The following is a 12,822-nucleotide window of genomic DNA, read 5'->3' on the forward strand; positions in this document are numbered from 1 at the left end:
GTGTGCTGGCACAAGAGATGGGGAGCAGGGTGGACTCAAAGTCGTACACCTGGTAGTATGTGTGCAACTCTGAGTTGGACACAGGGGAGTGGTGGTGTGATGAGGAGTAAGAACTCAGCTGCAGGAGCCAGGGCTCATAACCTAAGAGATCCTGTACAGAGGACTCTCAGTCTAGTGGGAAGATCACTGACTGTATTAGGACTATACCTGTACAGAGGACTCTAAGAACCATATGAGTACAGTATAGTATGGGAATAGAAGATGAACATACCTCAGTCTAGTGGGAAGATCACTGACTGAGGAAAGGAAGGAGCGAAGCCAGCACTGTCTACAGCGCTGGCAGGTGGCAGTGCTTGTCTACTATAACAGGAAGGTAAGGTAATCTAATCTAATCTGACACGTCACCTGACCGCATTCCGACAGGGCAGTCTATCGAAAATGTCTCCACACAGGAGGGCATCCGCGTTATGCTCGCTCCATATACGCAATGTCAGGCATCGCTGTCTCGGCTCTCCTCGCTGGCTCATGTGATCCACCAGCTCACCTTGGACATGGATGCTCTAAGTGACCCCGCTGCGCTGCTTGATGTACTTGCCATCAATCATCCTCCTCTCCGCGAAACCCTTGATGTACACCGTGACCTGCCCCTCGAACGCATCCGAGGAGACTCTGTCCGGCCTTCCCGAGTCCACCTATGGGGTTGAGCTCGTCTGGCGAAGGGCCGGCGCTCTGTGGCACGTCATTGTGTCTAGCGTCTCGGCTCTCGTGCTGGTTAGTGTGCTGCTTGTTGTCGCTAGAGCTGTAGTCTTGCAACCGGAATTGAATCTGAGGTGAAGTCTAGTTTGGTCGTCTGGCATACTAGTCGTTGGTCAAAAAACGATGTGAGTCGTGAATATGAGAGTGACGCGTATACATGGACCTGCTACGCTGACACGGATGCGGTCTCGGTAGAAGTGCGGTGGTTGGCGGACGAGTAGACTGCATCCCGCGGTAGCTCTCTGGCCGCTGGCTACCGCGAGCGGCTTCGGAAGGCTCGGCAAATGCCGACGGTGTGAGATACAGAAGCGCACGTACGCGGGCTCCATAGTTGCGAAGACACTAAGCAGTCTTCGTGCCTCCCCCAACAGCTGTGCTTGACAAGGGATCTCCAGCCTGTACACCAGCGGCGCGCTCTAGCCTCCGCAGCGCACCACGAGCCTCCATAGCGCCTGCACGCATCCCAATACTTCTCGCTTGTTCGAGACTCTCTTGGTAGGACTTCCGCGCGTCATCGATCTTGCCACCCATCTACGTGAAATTATGCATTGCCGTCAACGCAGACGCCAACTATCAGCATTGTGGAATACCAACACACCTCCAGCAACGCCCCCAGATTGAACATGGCCGCAGCAAGCGTCTGCTCGCAGAGTGCCATAGCCTCAGGATCTTTCGCAGATCCCGGCAACTCGCGGGTCTTCTGAATGACACTGTGCGCCTGGCGTGCCCATGATTCGGCACCCTTCAAGTTGGCTTGCGACATGAGGTCGGAGAGATTGTTCATGATCTGGGCAGCCCGACACCGGTCCTCGACAGACGTCGACGCGCCTGCCTTCCCATTCGGTGGCTTCATGAGCATCCCAATCGCTTGGAGGTAGAGCGTGGTAGCATAGCTGTTGATCAGTGGCGTAAATGATCATTCAAGAGAGAGTTCGATGCAAGGAAACGTACTCGGGCTTGCCCTCCCGCGCATAGAACCGGCCCAACGCCTCCAGCGGCGCCGCGACGTCCACCTTCCGCACCCACCACGGCAACTCCAGCTCCGCTAGCATCGCACCCACTTCGTCCTCCTCAGCCCGCTCCTTCCCCTTTCCCTCCACTTCGATGCCCGCTTCTCCGTCCTTGATGACCCGCAAGACCTCCTCCACGGCGAACGTCAAGAATTCCTCTGTCTCCTCTGGACCTCGCTGGTACACCTCTGCCACCTCGCCTAGCTTGTGTGCGAGTGCAACGGCACGCATGCGCTCCCGCCCGGACAGCTTCTTCGTCGCTTGCGCCGCCCGGAGCTGCGCCAAGGCGATGGAGTACGTCTCGTAAGCGTCGAATGGGCGATTGGACGCCTCCAGGACTTCAGCGAGGGCAACCGCTATCCCAGAGAGTTTGAGGTATGGCTCGGAGGTGAACGCGGAGATAGGAAGGGTTTGCGCCGTCTTCCATGCTCTAAGGACGTCGCGCACACATCAGACATGCCGAGAGAGGGAAAACGAGAAAAACATACCGACGAATGTACCTTTCGCTCAGCTCTAAGTCACCTTGGTTCTTCGCCTTGATGCCTGCTCGGAGGTCCCCGCGCACTTCTGGCGGCCACGTCGTGAACGTGGTGTAGAACTGGTACCTTCATAACCAACGCGCGCAGACTCAGCTCAAGAGCACGTACGGTAGATGCACTGGCCAGACCCACAGCCCATATGCGGTCGACGCGATACCGACGCCCATGAGGATGCCAAAGACCGTCGAGATGCGCGAGTTGGACTGCAGCCACGACGAGGCGGGGTTCGTTGCGTAGCACCGACGCGAGGCCGCTACAGTTAGATGTGGCGGCGTTCTCGCAGTAGGAACAACGTGTTTTCTGGCCTTGACAGCCTGTTGTCTGGCTATCTGTCGGGCGAGCATCCTCGAGCGATCGCAGTAGGTATAGAGGCAGTTTGTCTGCGATGACGCCGGTGGGGACGGCGCATTTGTTACAGCACGAGCGCTGGAGAAGCGCAGGCGCGGTTCTTGCCGGTGGCTTCCTGCAGGTTGTCCTCATCCGTTCAGTTGGTGTGATCTATCGTCCCAATGTCTGCTTGGGGAATTGTTTCAGAGTCCTTGGTACCGCCCGGTCGGGCAGTCTTCAGAATTGATTGAGATTGACGTCACCTTCTCGCTCGAAATTGATTTAAGTCGTGCCACAAAACGACAGTGTATATGACTATGTATTAGTTTTGGAGCCTCCACGGTCAGGTCACCGGGTCGTGTTATATTTCGAGTACAACAAGGAATGACGATCTACACCCAATGAAAATCCGTATGGTACACTCTTCCCCCTTTTGAATTTATACTACAAATAAGAATAACCGCTCACGCAGCGAACCCATCGTCCGGTAGAGGCTTCATCTCCAAGGACTCGTCGCCATCGGAGGGATAGCCCTTCGTGCCCCTATCCCCGTTGGCGCCGTTGCCCAAGGAGACGCCGTACTTCATGGGACCATCCTGCACGGTATATCGAGTTGTCGAAGTCCATACCACGGGCGTCACCGTATTTGGTTTGGTCGACAGTAGTGAAGACTCTACGGTGAGTCCGAGCATGACACGGATAATAATCAGCGTCGGCGCGATACCCTGAGGGAACACGTCAGTCGATGCGCCCACAACAGGTCAACGGAGGGAGCGGCGTGAGGAGACGTACGTAAATCTGCAACGCCATCACAGCGATGATGCCCTCGGACGGGTGGGGAATCGCGACCGTGACGACGTAAGTGAGCTGGGCGGCGAAGTACAGCGCACCGCTCTCGACGATGGTCGCTATCGCGCTCCGCGCGATGCTGCGTCCGGCAAAGTGAGAAGTGTCCACACCAGGCGTCGGGCGCGCCATCCACCAGATCTTCCCGATGATAAGACCGGTAGCGATCGCGTTAGTGCACAAGGGGAGTGCGTAGCCGGCGATGGTGATTGACAGCGTCTCGGCGGGCGGCGCAGGCGAACTCGGGTCTTCCGTGACAACGAAGTGGACGACCTCCATGATGCACGCTGATACATACGCCGGTTGAGAGGGACGAAAGGGCTGTCGCGGGAAGATCACTCACCGAAACCAGCAACAGCGCACAGGGACGGAAGCAGGATGATCCACCAGTTCCTCCCCCATATGACCCACAAACGATAGATCAGGATGTAGTCTCCGAGAAGGTCACATAGCGAGATGAAGATGTCGGCGGCCACAAGCTGCGATGTTTCCCTCGCGTATCCTTGGACACCGGTCGTGGCCTGAGAGCTTGGGTTAAGCACCGCTCAGCGCGAGGATCACGTTGTGAACGTACCAAAGTCGTAACGAAATGATAGAACTCCAGCGCCCAATGGACAGTGCACAAGATGAACAGTGCACAATGGGCGAGGACAACAGGTCGCGACAAGTGGCTCGCTTCTCTCCGCGTACGCAGTAGCACGATCGACACGAAGAATAGGATGGTGTTGATGCCTGAATGTCGAGGAAACGATACTCAGTATGAGGTCAGCACGAGATCCAAGGAACGTGGCATACCCCAGAGCGCGGACTCGCTCCCGAAGCCAATCAATGCTGCTAAGTCGTCATTCAAAGGACTCAACATGTTGACTGCCAGGGGAGAGGGGGAGGCGTTGATCGGATCCAGTATGTCGAGGCGATCAGCCCTTAAGACCGTTGGAGTATTGCCAGCCATGTACGCTCTCTCTTGACTGTCGGCAGGCACGAAATGGACGACTGACAGAAGGCGATCGATCACCGACCGAATGTCACGAGGATTTTCGAAGAAAATGTCGCGGTTTGCGGTCGTATGCCGGTGCACTAGCTGGGCACGCCACAGGCCCAAGACCGATTGCGGAATACTGTCAGAAGCGAGAGGTTGATAAGGACGATGCACGACCACTCACCGTGAAAGTTTCCCGGCGTGGCTTTTGTAAGTAGGTACAGTGCCAGCTTGGATATAGCTGAGTACAACGCACGATACTACTAAGCGACACGAGCGACGAGGCACAGATACAGGTGCCAGTGCTGGTGTGGGGGGCTTACACATGTACCCCAAGCCTGCACGACTGAGCGCGAAACTAGAATCGCGGAGTGCCACATGAAAAGTCGTGCGGGGTACAACGTTCACCCGGTTAATCACCGCCTTACGAGGGCGATATCGGTTTGGCCGGAAAGGCGCTCTGTGGTGGTTGTGTTCAGCCGGGCGCTTCATTCTGAGTTCCTGCCCCTGGGCCGGGTTCGGACTCGACTCGGATTCGGATCAAGCCTCCTTTGCTCAGAATCCCGGCAGATTTTCCCCGGTATCGGCGCAAGCACTCGTTAAGCGCCAGGGCAACTGCTCCGGAGTCCAGCTTGCTCCCCCTGGCCGGGTCGCAATGAGGGAGCTGTATAAGCTAATCAGCATTCTCGTCCGGCGTCCCACTGAATCAATGCAAAAACAGAACAAGTCTGCGAACCAGAGGTTCCCCGGATCACCGGGCAGGCTGAACGATGTGGCCGAACAGTTGTCGTCTTTATGGGAAGCAACTCGGTCTACACAAAACAAAGTTTAAATACAACTTGCTGTGGCGTGGTCTAGAATTCGCCGTCGGACCCGAGAGATCACCTACGTGTGCATGCACGCAAGGACCATTCGAGTGCCCGGACGCCGCGCTGAAAGCTGGTGAAAGGCTAGACGATTTCGACATGAGCCGTTGGAAACGCGTAATACCCAGACCATGGTGATTTTCGGAAAATCACAAAGCCCTACGTAGGCGTATGCGCAGTCAGAGTTACCATGTGCCTGCGCATGCGGTGCATGCGTCTCATGACACCAGGGCCCCCGCTTGCCCATCTACTGTATGCAAGATATGTACTTAGCTGCTGTTCCTCACGCCAGACGGACGTATCCGACGCGTGCGCTACACGATAACAACAATATATTGGTCGAAGCTCTAAGTGCAATCACTCACCTGCGCCGCTCAGTGCTTCTACTCCTGCCGAGCAATCAACGCGGCGTGGCTATCATGACATGCGGCTGTGGTGAAGATATGGCGACCAGCTGGAGGCGTCGTACAGCACCGGCCGCTAGTTGAGGGTGGAAGGAGACCGGTCGCAACAGTGGTGCATAGTCTGTGAAATGCAGTGAGAATTCATTGCGAGCAGATTGTAGGAACCGAAGGTGTTCGGACGCAGTGACAGGCGCTAGGACCTAGCCACGCCGGTCAAACCCGACGCCCTGCACGCCACAACGACGGCGCTTCTGCTTCCGACTCACCTGTAATAGCCTTAGGGTTGGTGATTTCCCCACTGCTTGTCGGTTCCATCCGTGATCTAGCATGTCGATTCAAAGTGTTTGCCAGCTCTCCAAACTCCAGGATAGGATGCAATCCGCTCACGATCGCCTCGACGGCGACGGCCTCCCGTATCCCCAGCTTTCTGCCTCGTTGTCCACGAAGGACTAGACCACTCTCCGGAAGCTTCGTCGTGAAGAGATCCCCGGCAAGGCGTCTGAGACTCTCAAGGACAATGAAGGACGCGTCGCTGAGCTCCAGGAGAAGATCGTTGTTTTCAAATTCTTGCACAACGACGCGATATCGTCCATCCACAATCTTCTGACAGAAATACCAACGAAGATATTCGGCATGGTATGCCAAGTTCGTAGTGAGACTCCGAATCTTAGCGTTGGCCGTCGCTAGAGATTTATCTTTCGCGCTATGCCGGAGATTTGGGTGAGCACAGTGGCCAGCATCGTCGTCGACTGTTGCGCGCCCTCCGAGTCGAGCTGTCAGTGTCCCACGTATAGCCGCTCCGCGGTGCGCCTTTCCATCTCCATCAGGTACCCTCGGGACGACGAATCTGTGGTGCTCTGAAGGACCGTTGTGCTCGAGAAATAGGCGATTTGGAGATCCAGTCCTTTGATGGTACTTCCTCCGATCTACGTCACCTGACGACTCTTCTGTGCTCGCCGGCATGCATCATCTGACCAGGCTCAAAGTAACAACTTCCGCAACCCCCGTTTACATACTCAATAAGTCTCCTGATCGTACACGGATGCTAACCTCCCGGTCTTGCGTTACCTCTAGATCGCCGCCACCTTGCTGCACCCTGCATGCTCGACTAGCTCTCTCGAAATTCTTGTGTTGGACGGGGAGCACGGCAATTATCGTGGCGTTACGAGTATACTACACTCCTGTGGGAGGCTTACCTCGCTGGTGCTCATAAATATAGGAGACGACTCGCAGGTCCTGTCGCTAAGGTCTGTTAACCTCCCACACTTGCGTTATCTCGCCCTGGTCACAACCCGCATTTTCTTAGAGATCGGGTTCAGGCAGCTACTTGACTCGCTCGTCTTTCCAAGCACTGCGTTTGTTCGTTTACAACGGCACGAACAAAGTTGGGACGGCTGCCTTCGCGATTGTGTCTGGCACGCCTTACTCAGGTCAAACCACGCCCAATGAGTTGCGTCTCGCCCGTTCGACCGTATGGAGCTCAAGGACATCAGACCTGATGACATGGGCTACAACGCTCGCTTTCACGTGGACACATCAGCCGTCTCGTTCGCGAAGCACGTCGAATGCATGCTTCAGGACTGCATGCAGCGGCGCCGCCTTCCCTTCTGTGGTGGCCGTCGACGCGTATTCACACCACCCGCAATCGCCAAGTGATCTGTTCGGCAGCCTGGAATACCATGCTCGCCTCGCCCGACTGGAGATCTCCCCTAGAACCCGGAACGCGGCAGGGTCCCCGATGCTGTGTCTGTGGGCAACATCACCCTCGCCTGGACCGTCTTCGTCTTAAGGTCGAAGGAGGAGACGGACCGGTTGGTAACTGCAGTGGATGACGTTGGAGGTAACCTTGCTGCCTATCTAGAGCAAAGCGGGGCAACGGTTTGTAAGCTGGAGCTGCATGGCGTCTGGAGAGTGGGGGGGGGAGTGTGACGGCGATTGGTCTGCGAACAAGCGTGCAGATCCGGGGCTGCTTAGGGAGTCGCTCAGGCGTTATCTTGAACTACTTGTAGAAGGGAGAGCTGGTTGTCGTCTAGATAGCAACATGATGTAAATTGTGCTTCTGGACAAGGGAGCCCCGCATATATTGGTCTGATGACAGTGTCTATTGTGTTATACGGCGCGCACTTGCACACAAGGATGGTGGCCGATCAAATCGAGGACATCGCCACCATGAGTGACTGACATTCACCAACGCCCGGTCTGTCGCACACATCGGACACAGACCCGTTCGTTATCATAAGTAGGAGCAGACCCTCCAAAAGTGTCCTCATCCGGATCAAGTGGCGTTCGCGCACGGCAGCGTTTGGAGGCAGCGGTCTGGAGGTCAGTTTCAACGTATCATCCCACAAATTCAAGATGAATCGTCATGCCGACGTGCGCCACAGGAACTTGGGGAAGCAAGCCGGCACTTCCGCCTCGGACACATTGACTCGGAGCGGCTCGTCCTCCTCGGGGGGGTGGCCGGCCAGAACGTCGGAGTGACGGACGACCTGCTAAAGCATGTTTCGGGGCAACACACCCTCACTCTCGAGAAGCTGCCCTAGTGCGAAGACTCCGACGACGAAAACGACGACGAACGCAAAACGGTCTTGAAGTCGGAGCCGTCTGAGTCCGGAGCCGCTGTCGTGACAACGGCGGGTGCGCCACCGCCGCCACCTCCGTCGCAAGGGACTGAGATATGTAGTAATAGCTGGCTCCTTTAAGGTCCCGTGAGCGACGCTGCTTCCTGAGTACTGTGCGCAGCAAACACTTACTTGAGACATCCCTGTTTGACACAGTGCACAGCCAGCCGCAGGTCCGAGCCAAGGTTCGGCCCAGATGAAAATTTGGCCATGGGCGCGCTACGAGGCATATGATGTTCTGCCGCAAGCCGGACATCTATCTCCTGCCTCCGAGCCACTGCCAGAAGCCACCGTATCCCTGCGGCTGATTCCTCAGTGGTCGTTTAGACATATCTACCCTGCATCGCAACCGAAGCCACAGGATGGTGGAGGACAAAGCATCACCTGGAACGTCTCAGCCAGTCCGGACGGGTGGCTCGTTGAGAAGGGCTCGAACTTCGAGCTATCCTACCTCTTCTGGGAAGCCTTCGCGCAGCGCGAGGTGAACGCCACAGCAAACTCGGCAACGGATCGGGAACGGACCCGGGCTGTGCCGAGTACTTTGACCCCGCTAACCCCTCGCTCTCTCCCGGCTCGTCCACCGCCGTGCTCCTCCCCTTCAAGGATCTCCTCTCGTACACAATGTGCTCAAGAGGCTCGCATTGCAAACGACTGCACGGAACGACTTCATCACGTACTGGCTGCCTGCCCTGTCGAAGCAGCCGTACGTCGCGCTGCGCTTCCTCCCGCAAAGCGTGTAAGTTATGCGCAGGCGGCTGAGCTGGAGGTGGTGCTTGCCCTGGACATCGTGACGCGCGCCATGATGCTCTTCCTTGGGGTTGCTGCTGCTGAGGGTGACCGGTGGGCCGCCGCTCGTGAGCGTGTTGGGGAGGTTAATTGGGCGAAATTGGTTGTCATGGACGCCGAGACATCGCTGGATGCGGATCGCTTCAGGGTGCTCGAATAGAGTTGTTCTGAAAAACAATAATCACACATTTGTCATTTGTCAGCGCTCCCAATGTAGATCTTATAACAGATACCTTGACTCACCCGAACAGGTTATACGCGCTCACCCCGAGGTCGGCATCGTAAGTAACTGCCCCTCGCTCGCTCGCACGGTTCTTGCAGGGGGCCAGGAGACAAACCTACTCTTACTCTACCTGATAGTGCGACAGAAGTGGCCTCGTGTTTCCGTGCAGGGCTGACCTTGCCTTCGCTGGGAAGCGCGAGCGCCTGGACAGGGTAAGTGTGGAGCGCTCCACGCAATGCTGAGATGAACTAGGTCCAATGCCGTGAGATAATGCGTTCAGAACAACTCTAATGGGGCGGGATGGAAGTCTTCTGAGAATGTCGCAGAAGACGAGCGGCCTTCAGGTTAGCCCTGTCTCGATAAGTACGTTTTGCAATGATAGCACTCGAGTCGTGGAGAGTAAGGAGCGGAGGATACCAGTATTGCGCGCTTCCGGACGACGCGGTCGCGTACATAGGAGTCGGACGCGTCGAGCGTGACGCGATACATAATTATTCGGCGCTCAATAACCAGGTACACTCCTTTGCTCCTTTCTGTCATTTGACTGACACCGATACATTGTTGCCACCAGCCCCCTCCATCTCTACCTCAAGCACTCTATACTGAAGAACTGACGGGCAAGTAGGCATGCTTCTTAACGGGTACGAGGCCTGGGTCACCTGCGAAGGAGAGAAGCTGCCCGAGTATGGCATAGCGCCTGAGGGCGGCGATGGCAAGACTGTGGGCTGCTTTATGCCTAGTGAAAGGGGAAAGGTGAATATCCGAGTGCTCGGCCGGTACTCCCTCCGACGATTGCCGGCGCATCGAAGGAGCACGGTACGTTGGTCCCATACGCGAACAACAGTACTCAACCCTACCCCTTCCCACCACCCTCCTTCGCGTCTCTCATTCCCAACGCTTGTAGACGTTTGCAATTCAGTTCAGAAATGGAGGAAATGACTGCATCTCCCTCGCGTTCAAGGTGGACGGGCACAAGCTCGGCCACGGTGCGCTCTGCAGCGCGTTACAGACCGGGAGCAAGAACGGCGTCCGGACCGGGCTCAATGTTGAGCAGCCGTTCCATTTTGCTGACCTGAAGACGACGGGTGCGTCGGAATTTACCGAATTTACCGCATTGTACTTGAGATCCAGGCACTGACCAGCGACTGCCGGGCACTGAATAGACGACGATGACTTGCTGAGCGGGTTAGCAAAACAGGCAGACGTTGGGTCGATCGAGGTGAAAGTAAAGCGTGTGTTTGCGGAGGGGCGTCCAGTAGCTGCCGTCGTCGATTCGTTCAAGAGTGTGGAAGCGGTGCACGAGCGGAGCAAAAAGGCTGGCGCACATAGTGTGGGGTGCGTCGAGTCGTTGGTCCGGCTCATTCCCAGCTGTCCCGGATCCTGAGCGGGGCTCGACCCTGGGGACGCTTGTACTTCAGATTGGGCGGCAATTTGGTGGTGCAGCCGTTCACACAAATGTGGATGCACGACGCGATCGATCCCTGCGAGGGCTTTGTTGCGACGTTTGTCTTCCGTTACAAACCTCGTGGTATGTCCTGTCTTTCTAGCCTACAGCATCCGATTGATTGCTGCTGTGGATGCAGATCTCCTGGAAGCGCAGGGCATCGCACCTCGAGACAAGCCAATCAAGCCAGAGGCGGGCCCATCGCGCGTGAAGCAGGAGAAGAAACGTGCGGGTTCTCCGGATAGACGCAATGCAAAGCGCGCCCGAGTTCAGCCGAGGTCGGGAGCTGGTGCCAAGTTGGATCTAGGCGTCGTCGAGATCTCCGACGGTGAGGAAGACGAGGAGATAGTACTGGCTCGGGTCAATGTTCCGTGTGCTTCATTGAAGCAACGCTGACATCGCGGACACGTTTTGCAGAACCGTCTCAAGCGGGCCCAAAGTCAGTACAACAAAGCGATCGCCCAGAAGAATTGTGGACGCGTGAAGCGGGAGCCAGGAGCCTCGCCCTCAGCTGGATTGAAGCACGGGGACGATGGTGGGGTGATCGACTTGACGTTGGACGATGTTTGAGTCTCGTTATCTTATTGTCCCTGGGTGCAATTCGTCTCTTACATCTGTTTTTGCTTCGGATCGGGGTTCTGTCGTTACAATACTGTATGTGTTAATATCGTCTTTGTTTCGTTGTCGTACAGTCCTGTATACTACATCTACATCAGAAAGGGACCGGATGACTTGCCACTTTAGGCATCTACTACGGCGTCTCGGCAAGCCAAGGCCCGAACTTGATTCCAGTACCCTTGTGGTACTTAATTATTGGTTAGAATAACTCTACAGTGCTTTGCAAAAAAGATTGCAGACCGAAGCGGGAGGATTTTGCTTGTCCCTGTTTTGTCCTCCGTCGGCTACGGAGAGAATTCCTGTTTCGGATACCGGGGCGCTCACAAGGGCTCCGTTCGACAAGACGGTGCTTGAGTCTGAGCCCCGTTTTCTGCTGCTAAAATGCACAACCATGTTTTTTGCCTCCACAATACAACATTCCGAGTATCTCCGGTAGGATGGGAACGTTAGATTTCCAGTACTTATGGTTGCGCCGCGGTCAAGCCGTGTATGGCGCCGCGGTGTGCATCACGATTGTCGGCAAACATTTGTGGTGTGGCAAACGCCCAAACTTTCTTTAAGCGAAAATAACTCCAGAAGCGCTAACGGCCTCACGGCTCTCATATTGAGGTGAAAGTGACCCAAAGACGTCTTGGTGATAGTTTGAGAACGATTGAGGTAACTCAGAGTACTTCGATAACGTTTAGATCCCCCGGTGCGACGCGCATGGGGAGCACGACGATAAGCCTCCGGAGGCGCGCTTGGACGTAAGTACCTGTAAGCGAAATTTCTCGGGAATACTCGCAAAGCACAAACTTCGACGCGTAGGTGAGCCGATACACTGCGGCGCCATACACGGCTTAACCACGGTGCAACCATACTGGAAAACTGACGTTCTGGGTAGGATTGTAGCTGAATCATTGACCATGTTGCAAAGAGGCTTCCGGTATCTCGCAGCCGTTTCCCCGGGTGGCTAAACAGGGCCAAACCGGATTTTGCGCGCTTCGGTCTGCAATCTTTTTTGCAAAGCACTGTTCTATGCACGCTATACTCGGGCAGGACGGAAAACGATGGTATTGGGCGCGCGCTACGGAAGCTGCGCGGGACCACCGAGTCCGTGTCGCCACCGCTCTCTCGCGCGACCGGTGGGCCGAGCTCAAGCCGGCGGAAGGCGAATGTACCTGATACATGAGACGTAGCTAAGCGAGACCAAAAATGGGGCAGCGGAAGGGTGGGTGCAAAAACGAAAGCTCGAGGAGCGCGAGCTCCCGAAGGGCGAGGGGACGAGGATCCTGGGCTGCGAGCCCTTAACCTATATACTACTAGAGACAAAGCAGATGTAAAGCGGCGAGGGGTGGCACGAGTTACGCTGTCATAGACCCTGGACAATAATCATTGTCCAAACATCTATGCACGCTATACTC

At 55.9% G+C, this 12,822-nt stretch overlaps 4 protein-coding genes across 4 annotated transcripts; 2 read left to right on the forward strand and 2 right to left on the reverse strand.

Annotated features, from left to right (window-relative positions):
* Positions 1 to 850: 850 nt before the first annotated feature.
* Positions 851 to 2,663, reverse strand: DICSQDRAFT_156086 (uncharacterized protein). The gene is made up of 5 exons (XM_007367384.1): positions 2,438 to 2,663; positions 2,255 to 2,371; positions 1,708 to 2,196; positions 1,355 to 1,649; positions 851 to 1,287 (listed from the first exon to the last, which is right to left on the reverse strand). The coding sequence occupies exons 1-5, from the start codon at positions 2,647 to 2,649 to the stop codon at positions 1,099 to 1,101; spliced, it is 1,302 nt and encodes a 433-aa protein (XP_007367446.1). The 5' UTR covers positions 2,650 to 2,663; the 3' UTR covers positions 851 to 1,098.
* A 274-nt stretch (positions 2,664 to 2,937) lies between these two features.
* On the reverse strand, positions 2,938 to 4,874 carry DICSQDRAFT_156087 (uncharacterized protein). Its single transcript, XM_007367385.1, has 6 exons — positions 4,642 to 4,874; positions 4,274 to 4,559; positions 4,053 to 4,210; positions 3,822 to 3,999; positions 3,425 to 3,765; positions 2,938 to 3,357 (listed from the first exon to the last, which is right to left on the reverse strand). Exons 2-6 carry the CDS (start codon positions 4,428 to 4,430, stop codon positions 3,097 to 3,099), a joined length of 1,095 nt encoding a protein of 364 aa, XP_007367447.1. The 5' UTR covers positions 4,431 to 4,559; positions 4,642 to 4,874; the 3' UTR covers positions 2,938 to 3,096.
* A 3,670-nt stretch (positions 4,875 to 8,544) lies between these two features.
* On the forward strand, positions 8,545 to 9,294 carry DICSQDRAFT_171703 (uncharacterized protein; the record flags this gene model as incomplete). The annotated part of the gene is made up of 1 exon (XM_007367386.1): positions 8,545 to 9,294. One exon carries the CDS (start codon positions 8,545 to 8,547, stop codon positions 9,292 to 9,294), a length of 750 nt encoding a protein of 249 aa, XP_007367448.1.
* A 623-nt stretch (positions 9,295 to 9,917) lies between these two features.
* On the forward strand, positions 9,918 to 11,508 carry DICSQDRAFT_138197 (uncharacterized protein). Its single transcript, XM_007367387.1, has 5 exons — positions 9,918 to 10,110; positions 10,262 to 10,442; positions 10,521 to 10,692; positions 10,776 to 10,885; positions 10,941 to 11,508. The coding sequence occupies exons 1-5, from the start codon at positions 9,985 to 9,987 to the stop codon at positions 11,195 to 11,197; spliced, it is 846 nt and encodes a 281-aa protein (XP_007367449.1). The 5' UTR covers positions 9,918 to 9,984; the 3' UTR covers positions 11,198 to 11,508.
* Positions 11,509 to 12,822: the final 1,314 nt, after the last annotated feature.

Source organism: Dichomitus squalens, assembly GCF_000275845.1.
Source record: "Dichomitus squalens LYAD-421 SS1 unplaced genomic scaffold DICSQscaffold_25, whole genome shotgun sequence".
Taxonomy (NCBI): domain Eukaryota; kingdom Fungi; phylum Basidiomycota; class Agaricomycetes; order Polyporales; family Polyporaceae; genus Dichomitus; species Dichomitus squalens.